The 20835-nt window shown below is 55.6% G+C and overlaps 1 protein-coding gene across 1 annotated transcript in view; it reads left to right on the top strand.

Moving 5' to 3' along the window:
- Positions 1-20835, top strand: part of LTBP2 (latent transforming growth factor beta binding protein 2) — a gene marked incomplete at both ends in the record, with an annotated part of 97830 nt that overhangs the window by 75366 nt on the left and 1629 nt on the right. Inside the window, 19 exons of the mRNA XM_079699765.1 lie at positions 725-853; positions 1543-1671; positions 6391-6510; positions 11334-11453; positions 12548-12670; positions 12883-13008; positions 13436-13555; positions 14353-14475; positions 14573-14698; positions 15086-15208; positions 15874-16005; positions 16276-16401; positions 16989-17132; positions 17999-18190; positions 18324-18407; positions 19114-19242; positions 19520-19657; positions 19747-19914; positions 20226-20507. Of these exons, the coding sequence (XP_079555891.1) occupies positions 725-853; positions 1543-1671; positions 6391-6510; positions 11334-11453; positions 12548-12670; positions 12883-13008; positions 13436-13555; positions 14353-14475; positions 14573-14698; positions 15086-15208; positions 15874-16005; positions 16276-16401; positions 16989-17132; positions 17999-18190; positions 18324-18407; positions 19114-19242; positions 19520-19657; positions 19747-19914; positions 20226-20507 (2634 nt within the window). The remainder of the gene's footprint in view (positions 1-724; positions 854-1542; positions 1672-6390; positions 6511-11333; positions 11454-12547; positions 12671-12882; positions 13009-13435; positions 13556-14352; positions 14476-14572; positions 14699-15085; positions 15209-15873; positions 16006-16275; positions 16402-16988; positions 17133-17998; positions 18191-18323; positions 18408-19113; positions 19243-19519; positions 19658-19746; positions 19915-20225; positions 20508-20835) is intronic.

The following is a 20835-nucleotide window of genomic DNA, read 5'->3' as shown; positions in this document are numbered from 1 at the left end:
TTTCTGAATTCCGTTTCCATCTCCCATTTTTACCCATTACCACCACCCAAGGCAGTCCTTGTTTAATTCATTTCAACAGGTTTCTAGGGGCCCTCTGTGCCTCCCCTCCCACCCCAGTCCGTCTGCCATCTTGCTGCCTTTCTGAACAAGATGACAGGCAAGAAGCGTGGTCTTTCTGAGACAGTTCCGATCACACCCCACCTCCCATGACCCCCTTGCTTACAGGCCTGTCTCAACGTGGCACTCAAGGCCCTGCTCACTTAGCCCGCGCCCACCTCTCCCCTCTTCCCCTGGCAGTTGTCCCAAGACCCCCCTCACCAGATCTGTCTGTCTGCTTAGGAAAAACTGGTCAGGAGTTGCCAGGGAAGGGAAGCACTCGCTGTGCATGAGAGCTGTCCCTGTATTCAGGGTCAGCTCAGGCTGGAGGCCTCAGCAGGGGAGCCCCTTTGCTGGGAGGCGGGACACAGGTTACTGGAACCCTCTGGGTCTCGGTCAGAGGGATGCAGTGCTTCAAGCTCCATCCTGGTAGGGCTCGGGACCCTGGGAGGAGGTGCCGTGGGTTCTTACACAGGCCATGCGATACGTGGATGTGGGAGGGTCCAGCTAAGGCTGGGGTGAGGCTTCTGTGGTCCTCTGAGGCCCATGTGCCCTGCCCCCACCCCACTCCACTGCCTTCACCCATCCGCACCCCACCATAACCTCTGCTTTGCTCCGTCATCCACAGGCATTGACAGATGTGCTGCTGGAGCCACCAACATCTGTGGCCCGGGAACCTGTGTGAACCTCCCTGATGGATACAGATGCATCTGCAGCCCTGGCTACCAGCTGCACCCCAGCCAGGCCTACTGCGCAGGTATCCACGTGGGCAGCCTGGGCTCACTCAGTGGCTGGGCTGGGTGGAGGCAGGGCTGGAGGACAGTCCAGAGTCCAGGCAGCCAAAAGCCCGAGCAGTGCTGTGTGGTGGATGGACTGAGAAGAGCAATCCCTATGGACAAAGCTCACCTTAACCTCGGGGAGACCAGTCTCTGGGAGCACCATCTGATGAGTCCCCAGGACTTCAGGAGGATGGGAAGCCACCCCAGGGTCCCCTGAATGGTACTTGGAGCCTCCAGCTCTGAGATCAGCCCACCCCTCAAACTGGCCATCTTGCTGTCTGCATAGCAGACTGAAGCCACGGCCATCCCTGGGGGAGAGGTTCGGAGGCATAACACATAAATCATCCAGTGTGGGCCTCATCCACTCCCCCAATATTTTTATACAAGGGAGACACATCCACTGTGCCTTGAAGGAGAAAGGAAGTTATCACCGGGCCGCTGGGGGAGGGGGCCCACTGCCCCAGGCCCTTGGTTCTTGAATGGGCCCAATGAACCGACTTCATGGCCCTCAGCCTTAGAGATATTTCAACTCCCCAGCCTCCTCTGCTCCCTCATCCCCTCCTTGCCCCACAGCACCACGCCCTGTCCAGTCCTTAGCATGGCAGGTTGCTAGCAGGTGCCCAAAGGAAAGCCTCCCTGACTGTCCTTCTCACCTCCCTCCGCTCAGATGACGATGAGTGTCTGAGGGACCCCTGCAAGGGAAGGGGGCGCTGTGTCAACCACGTGGGCTCCTACTCCTGCTTCTGCTACCCTGGCTACATGCTGGCCACCTCGGGGGCCACACAGGAATGCCAAGGTAAGGTGAGCCACCTTTGCCCCTGGGAGGGGCACAGGACCCCACAGGTAGTGTTGGGGTGGAAGAGGATCCAGGCATTCACAGCACCCAGTGACAGAGCTGCAGAGTGTGGGGAGTACGGGGGTCGCAGGAACCAAGACCAGGGCTCTAACCTGGACCTGGGAGGAAGCAGACCCTGCACTGAGGCTGAGGTCACTGAGACCAGATGGAGGAGTAGGAATCTGAAAGGCAGCAACATTCACCAACGCTCCAAGGAACTGTGACTGGAGCCAAGAGTGTGAGGGGTCTGGGGACATGGCTGGAGATGAAGACGAAAAACCAGGTCCCCAAATCCTGAGTGACAAGGAGCTTCTCTCCTATTGGATAAAGAGGGTGACCCGTGAGGACACCAGCTGGGACTCCGGGCAGCCTTGGGAGCAGGCTTGCCTTTGCTGGGAAATGCCTGCAAGGCTTTAAGCTTTCCTGGGAAGCTCTGCGTGGGGCCGCTGGACAAAGATGCTTCCAACAAAGGCCCTTTAATATGCGGCATTTATACCGCATACGAAACACTCCACATACTTTTTTATGAACTACAGAGAATAGGGCGCAGCACTTTCCGAGCAATGCCGTAAGATTCATAACCGAGTTGGAATCCTTCACCTAGAGAATGACACTGCTGTTCTTGGGGCTCACATTGCTGGTTCTGGCCTGGGCGCTGTGTGAGCTCTAGGGTTACTGCAATGAGTAAGGTGTGAATGTTGGCATTGTGGGATGAGGAAGCACTGGTTCTGTATGGAGGAATGTGGGAAGGTTTCCCAAAGGGGTGTTTGAGCGGGGACTGAATAATAACAGCTACCATTTAATGAGCACTTCTCATATGGCAGCACCGTCCTAAGCCCTTTATTTATGAAGCTCATCATCCCAACCCCATGCAGCACAAATCTTTATCCCCATTTTACAGTTTAGCAAACTGAGGCTCAGAGAGGTGAATTGAACCATCCAGAGACCTCACACCTAGAGCCGTGGCAGAGCTGGAAACAGAATCAAAGTCACCCTGGCCCCAAAACATGGTTTCCTTCCAACACCTTCCCTTACACATGGTGAAGGAAAGGAGGGAGCACAGGGTATTTCAGGGAAAGGGAACCATTTCTGCGGAGGGCGGAGCAATGAACAAGCCTGGCGTGCTCTGGGAATAATGATAAATCCAGTGTGATGGGAGCACGGGGTATGCAGAGGAAGTGTCAGGAGCCGACGCCAGTTTGCAAAGTGTCTTGAGTGCCAGGCCAAAGTGCTTGGTTGCTGTCCCGCAGACAGTGGCAGCCAATAGAGGTTTGTAAGCAGAGGGCTGCGATGCGGTCAGCCAGCTTTCAGGGAGATGACTCAGGCAGGAGTGCTCAGAACAGTCTGGAGTTATCAACGGCAGAGGCCGGGAGCAAGGGGGTTCTCTGGGCTTCGCAGCCTTGGCAAGTGTTGTGGGCCAGAGGCACTGCTCCCTGCAGGCCCAGCCCACGATGCTGGCCTGCGACAAGCAGTGGCTGCTGCAGGGAAGGGTGTCGCCAGGACTGGCCCAGACAGAGGGTCCTGCCTCATGCCAGCCTGGGTGTCCGGATGTCTTTGCCAACCCGACAGCTGGGGGAGGAGGCAGGAAGGTCAAGGTCAGCTGTCAGAGCTTCTCCCAGTGGGGTCTGGCTGCGGTGTGATGAGGCCTCATCCAGGATAATATCCACTTTCTAAATTTTGCTGCTCTGGTAAAACAAGATCTCCTTATTTTAAATATTTACTTTATTCTTATTTATAAATTATTTCATTAATTTATATAATTAATTAATAGAAGGCATTACAATTTCTAGAATTAAAATTTAAATATAAATAATTGATTAAGATAAATTATTTGAATATTAAATATTTAAAATAACATTTACTTTACTAGTATCTATGAGCATCTTTTCGTATATGAGCCTTTGGGTTTCCTTATCTAGAAATTGCTTGTTCTTATCTTTTGCTCTCTTTTCCAGTCGTCTTTGCTGCTTTTCCTTGTGGCTCTTTAGGAGTTCCTTATAGATTCCAGATAGTTGCCTGGGTTTAGATATGACAACCCTTCCACCTTGTCCTCTGTCCATTGACCTTATCCACATGTCCTTTTTTAAACAGAAATCATTAATTCTGATGTATTGAAATTCACCTTTTTGCCTTATTTTTTATGCTTTGGGAGCTTTATTTAACAAGTCCTTCCCCACTTTTAATTCACAAAGATATTCTCCTACACCTTCTTTCATTAAAGTTACAGTTTTGCCTTTCACAACATGTTTTAATCCATCTGGAGTCCATCCTTGCATGGGTGTTAAGATCGGGTCTTTTCCATTTCCATTTTTCTCCATAGAACAAGTCAGTTTTCCCAGGCTTATTTATCAGGCAGTCATCCTGGCCCTACCAGTTTGTGGGTCCTTTATCAGGTTCTCTTTAGCTTCCCCAAAAGAGGACCAGTTATTTCAGAATTGCCTGGAGAGTTATTAAAATGCAGGTTCCTTGGCCCACCCAGTACTGCTGCATCAGAATCTCTGGACGTGGGCCTGAGAGTGTACATTTTATACCATCTGCCAGTGACTCCACTGTGCACAAAAGTGTCATGAAGTATTGCTCATGTCTGTAAACAAATGCTTATTATTCCATTCATGTAATAAGTACTTTTGGGGGGTCTGGGCTAGGTACTAAGGACACTAGGATAATAAGGCACATTCTCAGCAGTCAGGGGAAAAAAAAAGCAGTTACTATTCAATATAAGGGTTGATTCCTAAGGGAACCCTGGGAGGGGCCATATGGGTTGGAGGGGCAAGCGCAGCCTCACTGAGAGATGAGAAGGAAACAGCCAAGCTGGTGGGTGGGAAGCCACTCCAGGCGAGGGAACAGCACGTGCAGAAGCTCCTTAGGCTAAACTCCTTAGGCTTATCCTGTTGGCCTCAAAAATATCGAGCAGTTGTATTGCCTGTGTACCTCCTCGTTACTATAGTAACCATGTGATTACTATAAGTGCTCTTATCTGGGATAAACACGATGAGTACCTCTCCACTCAACTCCATTCATGCAACCACAGATAACTATGCCAGAAAGCAACAGCAGAAGAAATACCAAGAAGAGGCCATCTCAGCATTAAGATATATTCCTATTAGTGAAGTAAATCAAGTGTTTTTTCTTGAGGCCAAAGAACTTTACACCAAAAACTGAATTGTATGTGGACTAATACCAAACAGTTATAAGTTTTTGACATTAGAATTTTGACCATAAAAGGAAAAGAAGGAGACATGTGGGAAGCAGCAACCAAGGTGAGAGAACCAGGCGGGGCTAGGTCACAAAAGGTCTCACATGCCAGGCTGAGGAGCTTGGATTTTATAGAGTAGGTTTAATGCTAGAATAAAAATAATAATAGCTAACATTTCTTCAGTGCTCACCTTGTGTCAGGCAGGCACTGTGCTAAGCCCTTTACCTGGATTATCTCATTTCATCTGCACAAAGCCTCTGTGAAGTGTTTGAACCATTGCTACGGGTTGGGGCAAGGGTGAGTCCTCCATTAATTTGACTGTGGGGGGCAGGGAATGGGGAGTGACCAGAGTGACCTAGAGTTGATAAATTGAACCCACCCCTTTTTTCTTTTTTTAATTTATCTTTATTCTATTTATTTTTGGCTGCGTTGGGTCTTCATTGCGGTGCACGGGCTTCTCATTGCAGTGGCTTCTCTTGTTGCTGAGCACAGGCTCTAGGCACGCAGGCTTCAGTAGTTGTGGCACGCAGGCTCAGTAGTTGTGGCACACGGGCTTAGTTGCTCCGCAGCATGTGGGGTCTTCCCGGAACAGGGATTGAACACGTGTCCACTGCATTGTCAGGAGTATTCTTAACCACTGCACCACCAGGGAAGCCCTGAACCCATCCTTGGAATGGGAGTAGGGGTCTGATGGCCATCAAACCAAGCAAAGGCATTTGTGTGACCAAAGGCTTGGAGGCTGGACCAGTGGGGATCAGCATACACAGCAAGGCTGGGGTGAGGCCTTGTGAGGCAGGCTGAGCAGCAGGGAAACCAGCAGGGGAGGGGCAGGACCAGGCTTGGGTTTTCAAGCCATCACAGGGCACCATTATGCTTTGGGACAATGGCAGAAACCAAATGGACAGATCCACAGCTGCCTAAGACGCTGTCTCTCACTGGCTGCTTAATCCCTAACCTTATTTTTTTTGGTGGGGGGAGTGGCATGCCATGTAGCTTGTGGGATCTTAGTTCCCCGGACCAGGGATCGAACCAGGGCCCCTGGCAGTGAAAGCGCCATCCTGGTCCTAATCACTGGACCGCCAAGGAATTCCAATCCCTAACCTTTAGGAAGGCCCCTAGGAACTCTAGGAGCAGACTTCTGGGGGATTTATTGGGGTCAAGAGGGGGACTTCGTTGGCTTCCTCAGATAGTGCCCTAGGCACAGCCACCTGACCTCAAGACCAGCCCTTGCACTGGGGTAAGGAGACAGCTGTGAGAGTCCCCATGGGCCCCCAAAGTAGCCGTCCCCTCCAGGAGAAAGGAACTCAGGAGTCTGCAGGGGCCAGAGCTAGGTCAGTCTCAGACCCTGCCATTCATGGCTGCAGCAAGGATGCTTTCCCTGCCTGGGCCTCAACATGGGTGTCCTTGGCCTTGGCCTCTGAACAGATGTCCCAGGACCCCCTGCAGGGCTGGCCCCAACTCAGGACTTTTCTGTGTGTTCACAGACATAGACGAGTGTGAGCAGCCTGAGGTGTGCAGCGGGGGGCGGTGCACCAACACGGAGGGTTCCTACCACTGCGAGTGTGACCAGGGCTACGTGATGGTCAGGAAGGGCCATTGCCAAGGTAAGGAATGGGGTGCCGCTCTCCCCTCTCCTGGCCCCTCCCCGGGCACTGCCCACCGCCAGCTCCCCTTCCAGCCTATCCGCGACTGGGCCCCTTGATGCCGAGCCCCCTCCTGCGCACAGAGAGGCCTATCTGTGGATTCCGGAGCCCTTCTGTCCCTCAGTGGGATTTTGACATCCTGTCTGTCCCGGCAGCACAGAGCACAGTAACTTTATGAACATGAGATCCCGGGAGCACCCCTCCATGCACCTCTGCCCCTCACCTTGAGTCATGCGGCAGAGGGAGGGTTGATCTATCTGGGAGGTGCCTGGGGCCTTGGGCTTGGCCTACTTGCTAAAGCTTTAAGGCTGTGAGCTCCTCAGAGCTGGACCATATCTTTAGATGACCGTGCATGGACACCTGACAAACGTCCATGTGTAGGACACCCCAACAAATGCTAGTGGAATAAACGAACAAATGAGCCCTCCTCCTGGTCCCCTTTCCCAGGCCCTGCCATAAGTTGGCTGTGTCATTGCCAACTGATGTCCTCACAGACTGGCTTGAACCTGCCACCACCATGTCAGCTGCTGGCAGCCCTGCCACTTCCAACCCCCTGCCAGGCTGGGGGTCCCAGACGCTTGCAAGAGGCCTGGGTCATGTGCTCCCAAGACTGGCTGAAACAGGAAGGGGTGAGCGGGAATCCAGGCTCTCTTTGGAAAGAAGTTCTGCCCTGGATCCAAGGTTAGGCCCAGATGCCTCCCTGCCTCCACATTTCCCCGGGCCAGGATTCAGAGGGTCCTAGAGGTGAGAGATGAGCTTGTGTGTCTGGTGAAGGGAGCCCACCCCCTTCCCAATGCCACTACCACAGAAGCAGAGTCCAGAGCCCTGGCAGGTCTTGGCAAAGGGGAGATGTCACTAGGGGTGTAGGACAGACAATGCTCTGTCTGCATCCCTGGAGCGTTACTTTCCCCTCTCAATGCCTCCCCGTTTAAACTCAGGCCCACTTATGATCAAAACCTGAACCCACTTCCCTTATCCTCACTAACTTACTGGGGACAGACAGCCTGGCATGTTCCGGGAGAAGGGAGAGTGAAGCGAGTTAGCATTTGATGTGTGCCTGCTATGTGCCAGGTGCTGTGCTAGGGATCTGATAGACTGCCTCATTTAAGCGTCGAACATTATTAATTTGGCATTAGACTTTGTTAAAAAGTAAAGCAAAACTAAAGGAAATGAACTAAGAAAAATACCAGGACATTAAAAATATCAAATTTATACTAATCAGTCCATGCAAGAGCACAGGCTCTGGTGGAGACAGGCCTGGGTTTGGCTCTTGTCTCAATGTCTGAAAATGGAAACCATAATGCCCATCTTAGGGGCTCTTGGGAGGACTGAATAACCTGCCACATACAAAGTGCACATGCAGCCCCTCCGCGAGTAGGGGGCGGCACTACCGTCTGAGGACCCGTTCTCTCTCACGTCTAATCTCCCCTCAACGCCCGAGTCCGTGCCCCTGGATTGTCCCCTTCCCCTCCGGAGGAAAGGTTCCAGACACACACCTCGGCTGGGAGGTCAGGCTGAGTTCCTGGCCCAGGGCAGACACTCTGAGTCTGCTGAGAGAAAAACGGATGTAGCCTGCACACTTCTCCAGGTTTCCGTCCATAACCACAGACCCGGCCCATCACCCCGAGAGCCCAGTGAATTTCCTCTCCTTCTTTCTTCTTCTTCCAACTAAGAAACCACTCTTTCCAGTTAAACTCAAAGTCTCTGGTGAAAGGCCCGAGTGGTCTGGACAGCAGCCCATCCAAAGTCTCAACGGCATTTCCATCGTACCAGGACTCTGGGTTCCCATGGAAAGGGGTTAGATTCCCCTGCAGACTGCCAGGGCTCTGCTGTCCCCACCCACGTCCAAGGTCACCTGAGCGTCTGGCACCTGAGTGAGCGCCCTCTCCACCCTGTGCTCTGACAAGGAACAGAGTCAGCACCCTCACATTTCCTCATGCAGAGGCTGCAGCGCTGGTTAGAGAAGCTCCAGGATCCTCCCAGTGTACAGACAGCAGGCTGGCAAGCTGGTCCCTGGGGTGACTGTTTCCTTGGGTCTTCTGGAATCTCTTCAGCAGCCTCATACCAAGAGGACGTGAAGGTTTAGTTAGTCACATGGTCTCATTCTTTGCTCAGCAAACACTTGTTGAGTGCCAACTGGGTCCCAGCCATTGGCTAGGAATATAGCAATAAAAAGACAGACAGCTCCTGCCCCCCGAGGACCAGGGTAAAAGCTACCAAAACATACCATAAGCTTAGATTAAAATTCGAACCCTAGACTAGGCAGAAAAATCTGGCTCCAGGCACCAAGAGGTTGGTGGAACAGCCTCAAGATATCTGGTGACATCAGAGCCTGTGCCTTTAACATGGAACCCACTTCATCCAGAATCTTTATCTGGCTCCTTTAATCGGCTAGGCTAGTGGCTCCGTTATATCCACCCCCACTTAGAAGAGGCCTGCCCTGGCTCAGGTGGAGACTGTGGGCTGCTTTGACCCTCTGCCCTCCCTCTCTCACCTGCTGACAGACCTCTCACACATGATCATCACTGGCTGGGGCTCTGGTCTGAGGAAGGTGTGCCAGGCGTGCCAGTGGTGGGTGTGCCAGGATAGGCCAGGTTATACTACATTAACAACCAACCTCAACCTTAGTGATTTAGGACACCACAAACTTGATATCTGACCAAGGCCACATGTCCATCATGAGGAAACATCCTGCCCCACGTTTCCTCACCCTAGAACCTGGCTAAAGGAATAGCCAGCATCTTGAATGTGGCCAGTGTTCATGGAAGAAAGGAAGGGCACTCTGCAGGGTTGCACACAAATAAATGTTTGGGCCCATGAATTACACATGTCATAGCTATTGGCCAGCACTAGTCCCCTGGTCCCATCCAACCACAAGGGACCAGGAGGCACAAGCCCACCATGGCCCAGAAGTGGAGAGCTGGAATTCGTAGTGAACAGCATTCGTCCTGCAAGTCTCCTAATGCCCAGTGTGAAACAGTTCAGGCACCACCTCCACAGATGTGCCCAGTACATTTGGGGCAGGGCAGACCTCAGGACCCTTTGCTCCTGGTAAATCTAATTTCCTTCCTATCCTGCCTGATCCCTGCAGGAGAGGTCCAAAGACTCCATTTTTCCTCAGTGTGGTCTTAGAGGAGGATCCTTGCCTCATTCTTTCTCTTCATCCCGGAGTCTCCCATCCCTGAAGCAGGAATTGTGGCTAATTCCCAATGGCTTTGCCCATTTTCCTTCGGTACCTCAGCCAAGGCCAGCGGGCCATGGTGCTGGCCAAAGTTGGTGGCCCTAGGACCTTCATTTCCTCCACCTGTCTCATTCTCTCCATCTCTGTCTTTACAGAAGCCCTTAGAATAGTTTAGCCTGGTGTCACCACAGCCCAACTAGGGGCTCTTGGCTGCCCTCTTTCCAGAGGTGAGCCTCATCTCAGTGTCCCCAAAATTGCCTGGGAGTTCTGGGTATCTCCTTACACACACCACCTGAAAAACTCCCTGCCCTGTGTATGTCTTCCTCATGTGGACCCTCAGGGTGAAGTTTTGACCTTGAGAGGTACCTGGTTCCCTGGGACAGAGGGCTTTGATGTACCCGGTCTTCTGTAGACCAAACAACCTCAGAGGAGATTCATATTCACCCTCCACTTCCGGGCCCATATCCTGTTCTATAATGACAGCTGCTGGCTTGAGTCCCTTTGCAGAAAGCCTGTGTTCTGACCCTTGGCCTGCCTCCTGCCTTTCTTTCCTCCATGGGTGCTGAGTAGGTCTTCCTCCTGGGCAGTAGGGCCTCTGAATCTACATGAACTGGTGGCCTCCCTGCAGGAGAATGACAGTTATCCACATAGGGAGGGTAAATCTGGTGCTCGGTCAATCTGTCTGTCATGAATAGTGACTGGGAACCTCGACACTGGGCCAGAGGAGCAGAATGTCCTCCTGCAGTCCTGACCCAGAGTTCAATCCCTGTGTTACAACCTCCCTAACTCAGCCCAGGTCGCCTGGGTGCCTTGGATGGTGGACTCCCCAGTATTCAAGCTTCACACTGGGAAGAGCCCTGCATGTAGTTCCTGGGAGAAAGCTCACCCTCCCGCTCCCTGTCACTCTCCCAGGACTGGCTGCCCTCTCTCTCCATGGATCACCCCTTCCCCTACTTGTCCAGTTGGTGCTCAGACTCATCCTTTCTGGCTGACTTTCCTGGATCTCACCAGAGTGGGTGCTGGAGCTCTATCTGGTTCTCAGCTAGAAGAAAAGTCTCCTCTTCAGCTGAGAAGCCTTGCCAGCCTCCACCTTCACTCTGCATCAGCCTCAGGGCTGGTCTTGGCCACATCTAAGATTGGGGGGTCATCCTCAGTCCTCATTTCCTGGTGCAGGGAAGCCCATTGGGCCTTCATTGCCCAGCTGGGATCTATTCTGGGGCCTCTGGGTTCTGCCAAGCACGTCCAAACACGTCATTGTCACCCCTTGTAAAGGAGCAAGGGAGATACGAAGGCCCTTCCCAAGAGTCCAGCTCATGAAGTCAAGCTCTCTCACCCTCCCCTAACTAGTGGAAGGGCTGCCTCCTTCACCAGGGAGTCTCCCTTCCTAAAGGTCTTCCATCTCTCTTTGTCCAGGACAGTGGGTGGGAGGTGGGGTTGGGAACACAAGACAGCACTCACTTTTTCCTAGTTTCCATCAGTACGGAAACTGACATCCCTCCTTCTCCCCAGCCAAGGGCAGGGTCAAGGGTTTGCTTCTTCACAGCCCACCCATGTGCTGTGGTTCACAGAGATGACCAAGGGGGGCGGGGCTGTTATTTTGCAGATATCGACGAATGCCATCACCCTGGCACCTGCCCTGATGGGAGATGCATCAACTCCCCCGGCTCCTACACTTGCCTGCCCTGCGAGGAGGGCTACAGGGGCCAGAATGGGAGCTGTGTAGGTGAGGGCTGCTTGCCAAGGCACTGAGGGGGCTGTTTGGCCTTGGGACCCCTGGATGAGCCCACAACAGGAAGGGGAAGGGGTGGGCAGAGGGAAGTGGCTTGGAGGCTATTGTCCTCCATGACCTGGCTGGGTTCCCAGATGATGCTGGGGCTGAGATGGGTGTGCTTCAGTTACTGGTGCCCTGCCCTCTGAATCAGCCGGGGGTGGGGGGTGCCTGTCAGCTCCTTGGCCATATCCATCCAGGAGCTACAGCCCAAGGTCCCAGCAGCTTCTGTGGCTGGATCCTGCTAGGTAGAGTGAGGTACCAAGGGTCTTTGGAAGAGGCCGACACCGGTGGTGTGTTTCCCAGGGAAGAGTGGTCTTCTGCTCTTCTGCATCTCAAGGTCTCAGTGTCTAACAGCAATGCCTAACTGAACAGCGGGTGCCCTTCTCCCTCCGGGGGGGAGGGGTGCTGCATGTCATCTGTAGGAGGAATGCTCTTTCCCCTCAGCCCCTACAGGAAGAAGGACCCAGGGTTCAGAATGCCAGGAGGGACTGAGTTGTGAATAGACGCTTTGAGGCTCTGGAGAAGGCAGACATTTCCCAGGCCCTTGAGACTGCCACTCAGCCACCCAGGCATAACTTGCCCTCTCTCTGCATTGCCCACTCACCTACTGAACCTAGTGGGTGGGCTGGGAACATGAGATAATGCCAGTCTGGTTGGCGGATAGGAGACCAGAGAGGTTCAGACTCACTATAAGGTGAGTCAAGGGTCTTAGACACTTGACTCCAGGTGTCCTCAGATGGGCCAAACCAGTCCCAGGGCTGGGGGACCTGGCCCCCTTTTCTAGGAATTTGCAGGATGCTCCGTGTCACTAGATAGAGCTGAAGTGAGCTCAGGGTGGCGGGGGGGAAGTGAGCTCAGGGGAGAAAGGTACCCTGTCTAAGTAGGTGGGCCCAGGAACAGGAAGGACCTCGTGCCCTTCCCAGGGTGCCTATGGCCCCTCTGAATGCTGATTCCCTGGCCTCGTAATTGAGATGCTCTCAGCCTGACGATGGAGGCTGTGTGAGGGAGATGAGGCCAGCCCGCCATCCTGGACTTCTCTCCCGCAGATGTGAATGAGTGTCTGACCCCTGGGGTCTGCACCCATGGAACGTGCATCAACCTGGAGGGCTCCTTTAGATGCTCTTGTGAGCCGGGCTTCGAGGTCACCTCAGATGAGAAGGGCTGCCAAGGTACAAAGAAGATCTGAAGCATGCTTTGTCCACAGCGAGTCAGCCTGCAGCTCCTTCCCTCTGGCCCCGCATCCCTGAGCATGCTGACCCAACATGTGGCTGCGAGACCCGTCCTTTCCCCCGCCCTGCCCCACTCCCGCCCCACTGGTCTCTGGCTAGCCTGGCGTGTCTGTCCTGCAGAGCCCCACACAGAGCTCAATGGCCTGTTTCAGATGTTGACGAGTGTGCCAGCCGGGCCTCGTGCCCTACGGGCCTCTGCCTCAACACGGAGGGCTCCTTCACCTGCTCGGCCTGCGAGAGTGGGTACTGGGTGAACGAGAACGGCACCGCCTGCGAAGGTAACCCGGGGGAGGGGGGATGGCAGAGAGGGACCGAGAACACAGGCCCTCTTACCTCTCAAAGAACACTCCATCTGTCCCCCAGCTTGGGGCTGATGCTGAGGGTCTCCAGGCTAGGCTAGAGGACCCTGTGAATGGACTTGGCCCCAGGCACAGCTTCTATTTCCTCCTCCAAGAGGACAGGAGGAAAAGGGAGTCACGGAGGCAAGAGGGAAGCTGACGGCAGAGCTGCCCCAGGAGCATCCTGGGGAGAGGGTACTGGGGTTGCCCTACAGAAGGCTCACAGCCAGGGCCTCCCCTTCCCCAGGGACCCCCAGAAAGTCCTATAAGCTCAGAGAGGGAGCCAGAGGCGTGGGGTGGTTCCTGCCTCACCAGGTGGAGGGAGGCCTCCTAGGCCCCCGGGTGACTGGCTGGCTGTCTGCCCCAGACCTAGACGAGTGTGCCCTTCTGGGAGTCTGCCCTTTGGGAGTCTGCACCAACACTGCAGGCTCCTTCTCCTGCAGGGACTGCGAGCGGGGCTACCGGCCCAGCGCCCCGGGCCACACCTGTGACGTGAGAGGCCCCCCCACCGTGGGGGAGAAGAGCGCAGACTAACCCATCACCCTTAGAGAAGGGCGCCCACCTCAGATGGTGGGCCAGCTGGGGACACCTATTCTTGCCCCTCCCCCAACAGTAGTCGGAAAGGCGACTGCAGATCTGGGTCTAGGGGACCACTGAAGCCACAAGCTTCAGGGCGTGTCAGAATCGCTGGGGGAGTTTGTTCAACAGGCAGCTTCCCGGGGCCTTGTCCCAGACCTACTAAATCTACCTCTGTTGGGGGCCCTTGGGATCTGTCATCTAACAAGGTCCTCAAGGGTTCCTTGTAAGGATGGGTGCTGGGACCATATTCTGAAAAACCTTGGCCTGTACCAGGCAATCTGTAGGCCAATTTAAATAATCTAGTTTCTGTTACCTTCTCAGGTTCTCTGTATCTGCTTCCTCGGCTTATTTCTCATTTGCCTTCCCATTGTTTCTCAGTGAAATCTCAGCCATCTCAGCCATGATGAGGGCAGTGGGGTTCGGCCACCCTAGGCCAGGGTTGCTGGGATAGGCCAACTGTCCCCAAGGTGGGCACTGTGTGAGCTGCCAGAGGCGGGGGAGCTGGGACAGGAGGGAGCTGCAGTCATCCTGCTCCCCAAAGGCTCCCTCGCCAGCTTCTCCCAGCTGTGCTGCTTTACAAGGGAACGATGCCCCATGGGTCCAGTCTCCTCAGGAAGGTGCCAGGTCCTCTGGAGACCTCCCCGTTGGCTCCTGCCCTTGGGAGGTGCTGCCATCGGCTGCCCTCCTCCCTGTGTGACCCTGCAGATGTGGATGAGTGTGAAGACCCCCAGAGCAGCTGCCTGGGAGGCGAGTGCAAGAACACGGCCGGCTCCTACCAGTGCCTCTGCCCCCCGGGCTTCCAGCTGGCCAATGGCACCGTGTGTGAGGGTGAGTGGCTCAGGTCTGCCCACCGGGGATGGGGGCAGAGTGCGCAGGGAGGCGGGAGCGTCCCCGGGAGACAGCACAGCCCATCTTCTCCCTGCAGACGTGGACGAGTGCGTGGGAGAGGAGCATTGCGCACCGCGCGGCGAGTGCCTCAACAGCCACGGGTCCTTTTTCTGTCTCTGTGCCCCCGGCTTTGCCAGCGCAGAGGGGGGCGCCAGCTGCCAGGGTGAGGAGCCAGCAGCAGGGGGCGCTAGAGGCTATCTAGAGTACTGAAATAAAATGCTCACGGTCCCACCCAGGATGGGAAGATAGGAGGCTGAGTGATGAGATGGGAGCCAGGTGTCAGAAGGACTCAGTCTTCCTCCAGGGCCTCTCCATGGTGTCTGTGGCAGGTGTCCTCACCCTCTCTCCCCTTGACACAGCCCCAGTTCCAGGGCTCCGCCCCCCAGTCGGGCCTCTGGTTTCCAGCTCTGGACTCTCCCTCGGACCTTCTAGCACTTTCCTACTTCGAACCACTCTCTGGCCCTCCTATGGGCTCCTCAGGGCCCAGAAGAAGCTGTACAGGGCCCTGGGGACCCATGGCTGGTCCTGCTGACAGATGTCTCTATTCTAGATGTGGACGAGTGTGCAGTCACTGACCGGTGTCTCGGGGGGGCATGTGTCAACACTGAGGGCTCCTTCAACTGTCTGTGCAAGACTGGCTTCCAGCCCTCCGCAGAGAGTGGGGAGTGTGTGGGTAAGGGCTCTGGGGGGACCGAATGGGACCCCTCCTCACGTCTGTCCCCTCCACTCTGCCTCCTCCTCAGCTCCCTGGGACCTGGACCCCCAGCTTCCGGGAAGCAGAGAACTTTCCACAGATTAATCATCCAATGCATTTATTGAGCCTCTGCTGACTCAGGGACTGTCTCAGGATGTCCTTGTGCTAGCAGAGCACACAATCTAGTTTTTAAAGCCAAACTGATGCAATAGATATTTATTAAACACCACCTGGGTTCAATGTCTTTTGCTGGAACCAATAGACAGTTATGGACAATCTTGAAATTGACCAAGGGAGACAGATATGAAGACGACTCTCCATAGTACACTTTGGGGAAGGTTTTCTATAAAGAGAAGTAGAAAGCGCTCTGCTGTAGAGAGCAGGGTGTGGGGGACAGGAGTGTCACAGAAGCGGAGAGCTCAGCGTTCTCCTAAATAGCAGAGCGCTCACCTCCTAGACGCTCAGCCCTGCGGGTCAGGGGAAATGATCCTGAACTTGATGTTTGGGGGTTGACATGAGCACACAGTAGTTTGGAACAGATCAAGGACCCCAGAGGTTGTGGGGCATGACCTTTTAATGCCAGAGACGTGGGGCCAGAGTAGTGACCCGGCCACTTCTGTCCCCTCTCATGACTCTGGGGACAGACACCGATGAGTGTGAGGACTTTGGAGACTCGGCGTGTGGGGCCTGGAGGTGTGAGAACAGCCCTGGCTCCTACCGCTGTGTCCCGGGCTGCCAGCCCGGCTTCCACGTGGCCCCAACTGGAGACTGTGCTGGTGAGTCGGGAGCGGGTGTCCAGGGTTAGAAGCCTGAGGACACCTATTTTTCATGTATCCAGCTAGAAACTATTTTTTGCAGCTGTTTGAAGTTTGTGTATTTTCCATACAGCAGTGCTTACACAAAAATTGAAGAGGAATGTGGTAGAGTTTTCCTTTCCTGTATTCAGAAGTTAGCTTTCAGAAATCTTGGTGTTAATAGACCAAATAAATAAGAATTCCCAGCGAATAGAGAGCACACCCTACACTGTAGCCTCCCCTGTCTCACAGACATAGACGAGTGTGCCAACGACACCATGTGTGGGAGCCACGGCTTCTGCGACAACACCGACGGCTCCTTCCGCTGCCTCTGTGACCAGGGCTTCGAGACCTCGCCCTCCGGCTGGGACTGCGTTGGTGAGAAGCCTGTGGGCCAGCCAGCTCTGAGCCAGGGAAGGGAAGGCCCTTGGGCCCTTGATCCCATCTCCACAGATCTTGGCTGCCCTGCATGGAGGGGCCCTAGGGCCCTCCTCCTGAAATGTTCAGGGTCTAACACGGCTCCATAAGGGGTCCTCATAGAGTGGCAAGGGAGGGAGATTTCAGCTCCACCCTACAGGGGCACCTTGGCCAGGTTGGTCAAGGAAGCGAGGCCACCTTCAACCAGCAGGGGAAGCAAGCACACTAGTGAAGTCACCACCCTTCCCCAGAGACCCTAAGGTCTCAAGGGGCACATCTGGGGATGGTGCAGAGGGAGGAACCCTTCCTCTTTGCCCACGTACGGACTCTTTTCTGCCTCCCTTCTCCTGCTTCCTCTTCCTTCCAATGCCCTCTGCTCGTCTGTTCCTCCTTCCTGCTAACTCATACCCACTTCCACTCTTGCCCCAAGGCCTAGCCTGTTTCTTTGGGGCGGATGAGACAAGGATCTGCCCGCTGGGCTTGAGGCAGGGGCAGGGGTGCCTGGGCTGCCTCTCCTCCGCCCACGAGCCTGTCCTCCTGCCTGGCAGACGTGAATGAGTGCGAGCTCATGCTGGCGGTGTGCGGGGCGGCACTCTGCGAGAACGTGGAGGGCTCCTTCCTGTGCCTCTGCGCCAGCGACCTGGAGGAGTACGATGCTCAGGAGGGGCGCTGCCGACCGCGGGGGGCTGGAGGTGAGCCCCGGACCCCACCCCGTCGTTGTGCACCACCACTCCATGGCTTACAAAGCGCTTCCCCTGCTCCAGCTCTTGAGAGGGATGTGGGCCGGGCCGGGCTGCAGCTCAGGGATGGAGCGCCGAGCGGTGAGGGGTCTGAGAGTGTGGTGCCGAGTCTGCTCCAGGCCAGGGAACTTCCAGGAGGCTGCAGGGTTGTGACGACCCTACAGGAGGCTCAAGAAGCTATAATGCCAACTTAGGGGGGCCCCAGGGATCTCAGATTGAGTTTTGGAGGAACCCTCAATCCAACCCCGGGGAGCTCTTGGCTGAAGGAGACTCTGAAGCTGAGCTAAGCTCGACTCTCCCCGTCCCACTCCACCGAGAGCTGCTGCTGGGTTCAGCCTCTCAGCCCTGGCTGGACTAGGACTCAGCTGGACTTCTCTGACTTGGGGAAAAGCAAGCAGGACTTAGAACAAGGAAGGGTGGGAGGGGCAGGGGTACAGTGTGAAGCAGAGGAATGGGCAGAGAGGGCTGCCCATACGGTATGCCAGGGACTGGGGGCGCCCCACTGCAGTGGAGGGAGGCAGGATGGTACGCTGGAAGGAGCGGGGGTTGGCACCAGAGGAACGGGGGTCAACTCTGCTAAGCCCCTAGGTGGCTTTGGCAAGTCACCTAGCTTCTGGAAGCCTCGGCTGCCTCTCCTATGACAGAGGGCTGAGGGTAAGCTCTCCGTAAGGGTGTGAAGAGCATCAGGCGAGACAATGGAAGCATTTCGCACACTGTAAAATGCTATATAAATGGTTAACTTTTAAAATAAATTCAAAGGCTAGGGTGCCCCAGGGGGCCATGAACAGACAATAATAAGGGGCTTCTATCGCAAATAGGTCAGAGGATCCCTGAGGCCCTGCCAGGGGAACACCCCCCAGGCCCCATCCGCATGGGATGCTACTCTGGGCAAAAGGGCCAGCCGCCCTGCTCCAGCCTTCTGGGCCGGAACACCACGCAGGCCGAGTGCTGCTGCACCCAGGGCACCGGCTGGGGAGACGCCTGTGAGCTGTGCCCAGCAGAGGACTCAGGTAAGGCCCCCAAGGGTCCCAAATCCTCTCAGGGTCAGCTCTGCAGGGTGACACTGAAAGAAGGGGGGGGAGAGGAAGGGGGGGCGCGTAGCAGAACCCTTCTCCCTCTGAGCTTGGATGCCTCCCTGCACAGTCGAATTCAGCGAGATCTGCCCTAGTGGGAAAGGCTACATCCCCGTGGAAGGAGCCTGGATGTTTGGACAGACCACGTACACAGGTAACCTTCCTACAGACCCTCCTTCCCAAACGCCACTCACCTGACTAGGCCCGGCCTGGTCCTCCAGGAGGCCCCCAGGGAAGCTCTGCATGCAGTCCCTGCCTCTCAGGGTGCTTCCAACGTTCCTGTCCCAGGGCTGCAGATTTTTAGCTGCAAGTTCTGACCTGAGCTCCTCCTGGAGTGTCTATACAACCCCACTTTGGTTTCTCTGCTCCCTCGAGGCTGAACCCTCCAAGGAACAAACTACGATGCCTCGACTAACCCAGTCACAGGGCACAGGGACACAGGCTGGAGGCAGCTGCTGGTCTCCCTGGCCCCACTTACGAAGCCCAAAACTTTGGGGAACTCACACTCAGAAAGGGTGGTTCAGGTATAGGCTCACACCTGAAACTGGAAAAGGAAATAACAGAAATGGAACTAGTTCCCCTTGAATGCTTGCTATATGCCAAACACCGTTTTAAGCACCTTACGTGTATTAACCTTTTAATCCTCATAATAACTCTAAGAGGTTAAGTAGTGGTATCCATATTTTCTAGGTAGGAAACTGAGGCAAAGAGAACTTAAGCAATTTGCCCGAAGTCACCCACCCAGCAAGCGGCAAGGCCGGGATTCGACCCCAGCCAGTCTGGCTTTGGAACCCCTAGTCCTAAGAACTGCCCCATCCTGCTTCTCGCCTTCCCCTCGTCTCAGCTCTGCCCTCCCACAGATGCTGACGAGTGTGTGATGTTTGGGCCCGGTCTCTGCCAGAACGGCCGGTGCCTCAACACGGTGCCTGGCTACATCTGCCTGTGCGATCCTGGCTACCACTACAATGCTGCCCGCAGGAAGTGTGAGGGTGAGACACCTGGCACCCCTCCCCACCCTGGGGCCCAGAGCTGAGTGCTCACCCACCCCTGCCAGCCAGCCCAATTCTTGCTGGGAGTTCCCCTTCCCGGGGAAGACACCCGCTACAGCGGGCAGGTCTGAGGTGAGGGAACCTACTGGAAAGGCATCCCTGGGAAGGGGGTGAGGAGGGGACACAGTTACAAGAAAACCCCCTTCCCTGAAGGTGGCCTGTGGGCAGGCCGCGTTGGCACTGCCCCCGACCTTCCTCCCATCTCCCTGCCTCCCAGATCACGACGAGTGCCAGGACATGGCCTGTGAGAACGGCGGGTGTATGAACACGGAAGGCTCTTTCCACTGCTTCTGCAGCCCGCCGCTCACCCTGGACCTCAGCCAGCAGCGCTGCGTGAACAGCACCAGCGGTGCGGGTCAGTGGGGGGGCCATGGGGCGGTGGGGCAGCAGGGGGAGCGGACCTGGGCTGGGGGGCTCACATGCCTCCATGCCCTGTGCCACCAGAGGACCTGCCTGACCATGACATCCACACGGACATCTGCTGGAAAAAAGTCACCAATTACGTGTGCAGCCATCCCCTGCACGGACGCCACACCACCTACACTGAGTGCTGCTGCCAGGACGGCGAGGCCTGGAGCCAGCAGTGTGCCCTGTGCCCCCCCAGGAGCTCTGGTGAGAAGGGCGGCCTGTGCCTGAAGGAGGGAAGGGGGGACACCTGCAGAGCTGGGCTGGGCCCCAGGGTAGGGGATGTCCTCACCTTGGAGTCCACAGCCATCCAGGTCTGTGGATTTAGAACGGAGTAGGGTAAGTCAAGGCCCTGTCTTCCATCCCCGTCGTTTGGGGACAGAGCGGGGGAGAGAGGACGGCAGTCCCAGCACGCTCCCTCTCTCCGTGGGGTGGTGAGCATGAGCTGGGGAAACAGCACTCCAGGCTTCAGCTACCAGGAGCCAGGCCCAGCTTCCTCTCTCCCTCCTCCCCGACAGAGGTCTACGCTCAGCTGTGCAACGTGGCCCGCATTGAAGCGGAGCGGGAGGCCGGGGTCCACTTCCGGCCCGGCTATGAGTATGGCCCTGGGCCCGAGGACCTGCACTACAGCCTCTATGGCCCAGACGGGGTCCCCTTCTACAACTACCTGGGCCCCGAGGACACCATCCCTGAGCCGCTCTTCCCCAACATGGCCAGCCGCCCGGGGGACCGCACACCGGCCCTTGAGCCTCCCCTGCAGCCCTCAGAACTCCAGCCCCACTACGTGGCCAGCCATCCAGGTCTGTGTTGCTGCAAAAATGGGGAAGAGGTGGGCTCTGAAGCTGTTTCACTTCCATCTCCTCCATCTGCTCATCACTGTCAGCAGGGTGAGGACAGGGAAGGGAAAAGACCACCAAGCCCTCTCACAGGTCACTCAAGGGAGAACTCCAAATGCCCGGGTCACACATTAACACCTCCCTCTGATGGACTAGCACAGGGGACACAGAGAGGTACAGGGCATCATCCCAACCTCAAAAGCTGCCTGTGGGAGTTGAAGAGGGGGACAGCAGCACGCTCCCATGATGCCACTTACAGTATGCAGGATACCCTGCTCTGCAGGTTCACACT

Source organism: Hyperoodon ampullatus (genome assembly GCF_949752795.1).
Source record: "Hyperoodon ampullatus genome assembly, chromosome: 3".
Lineage (NCBI taxonomy): Eukaryota > Metazoa > Chordata > Mammalia > Artiodactyla > Ziphiidae > Hyperoodon > Hyperoodon ampullatus.
This window is presented reverse-complemented; position numbering and strand designations above follow the sequence as displayed.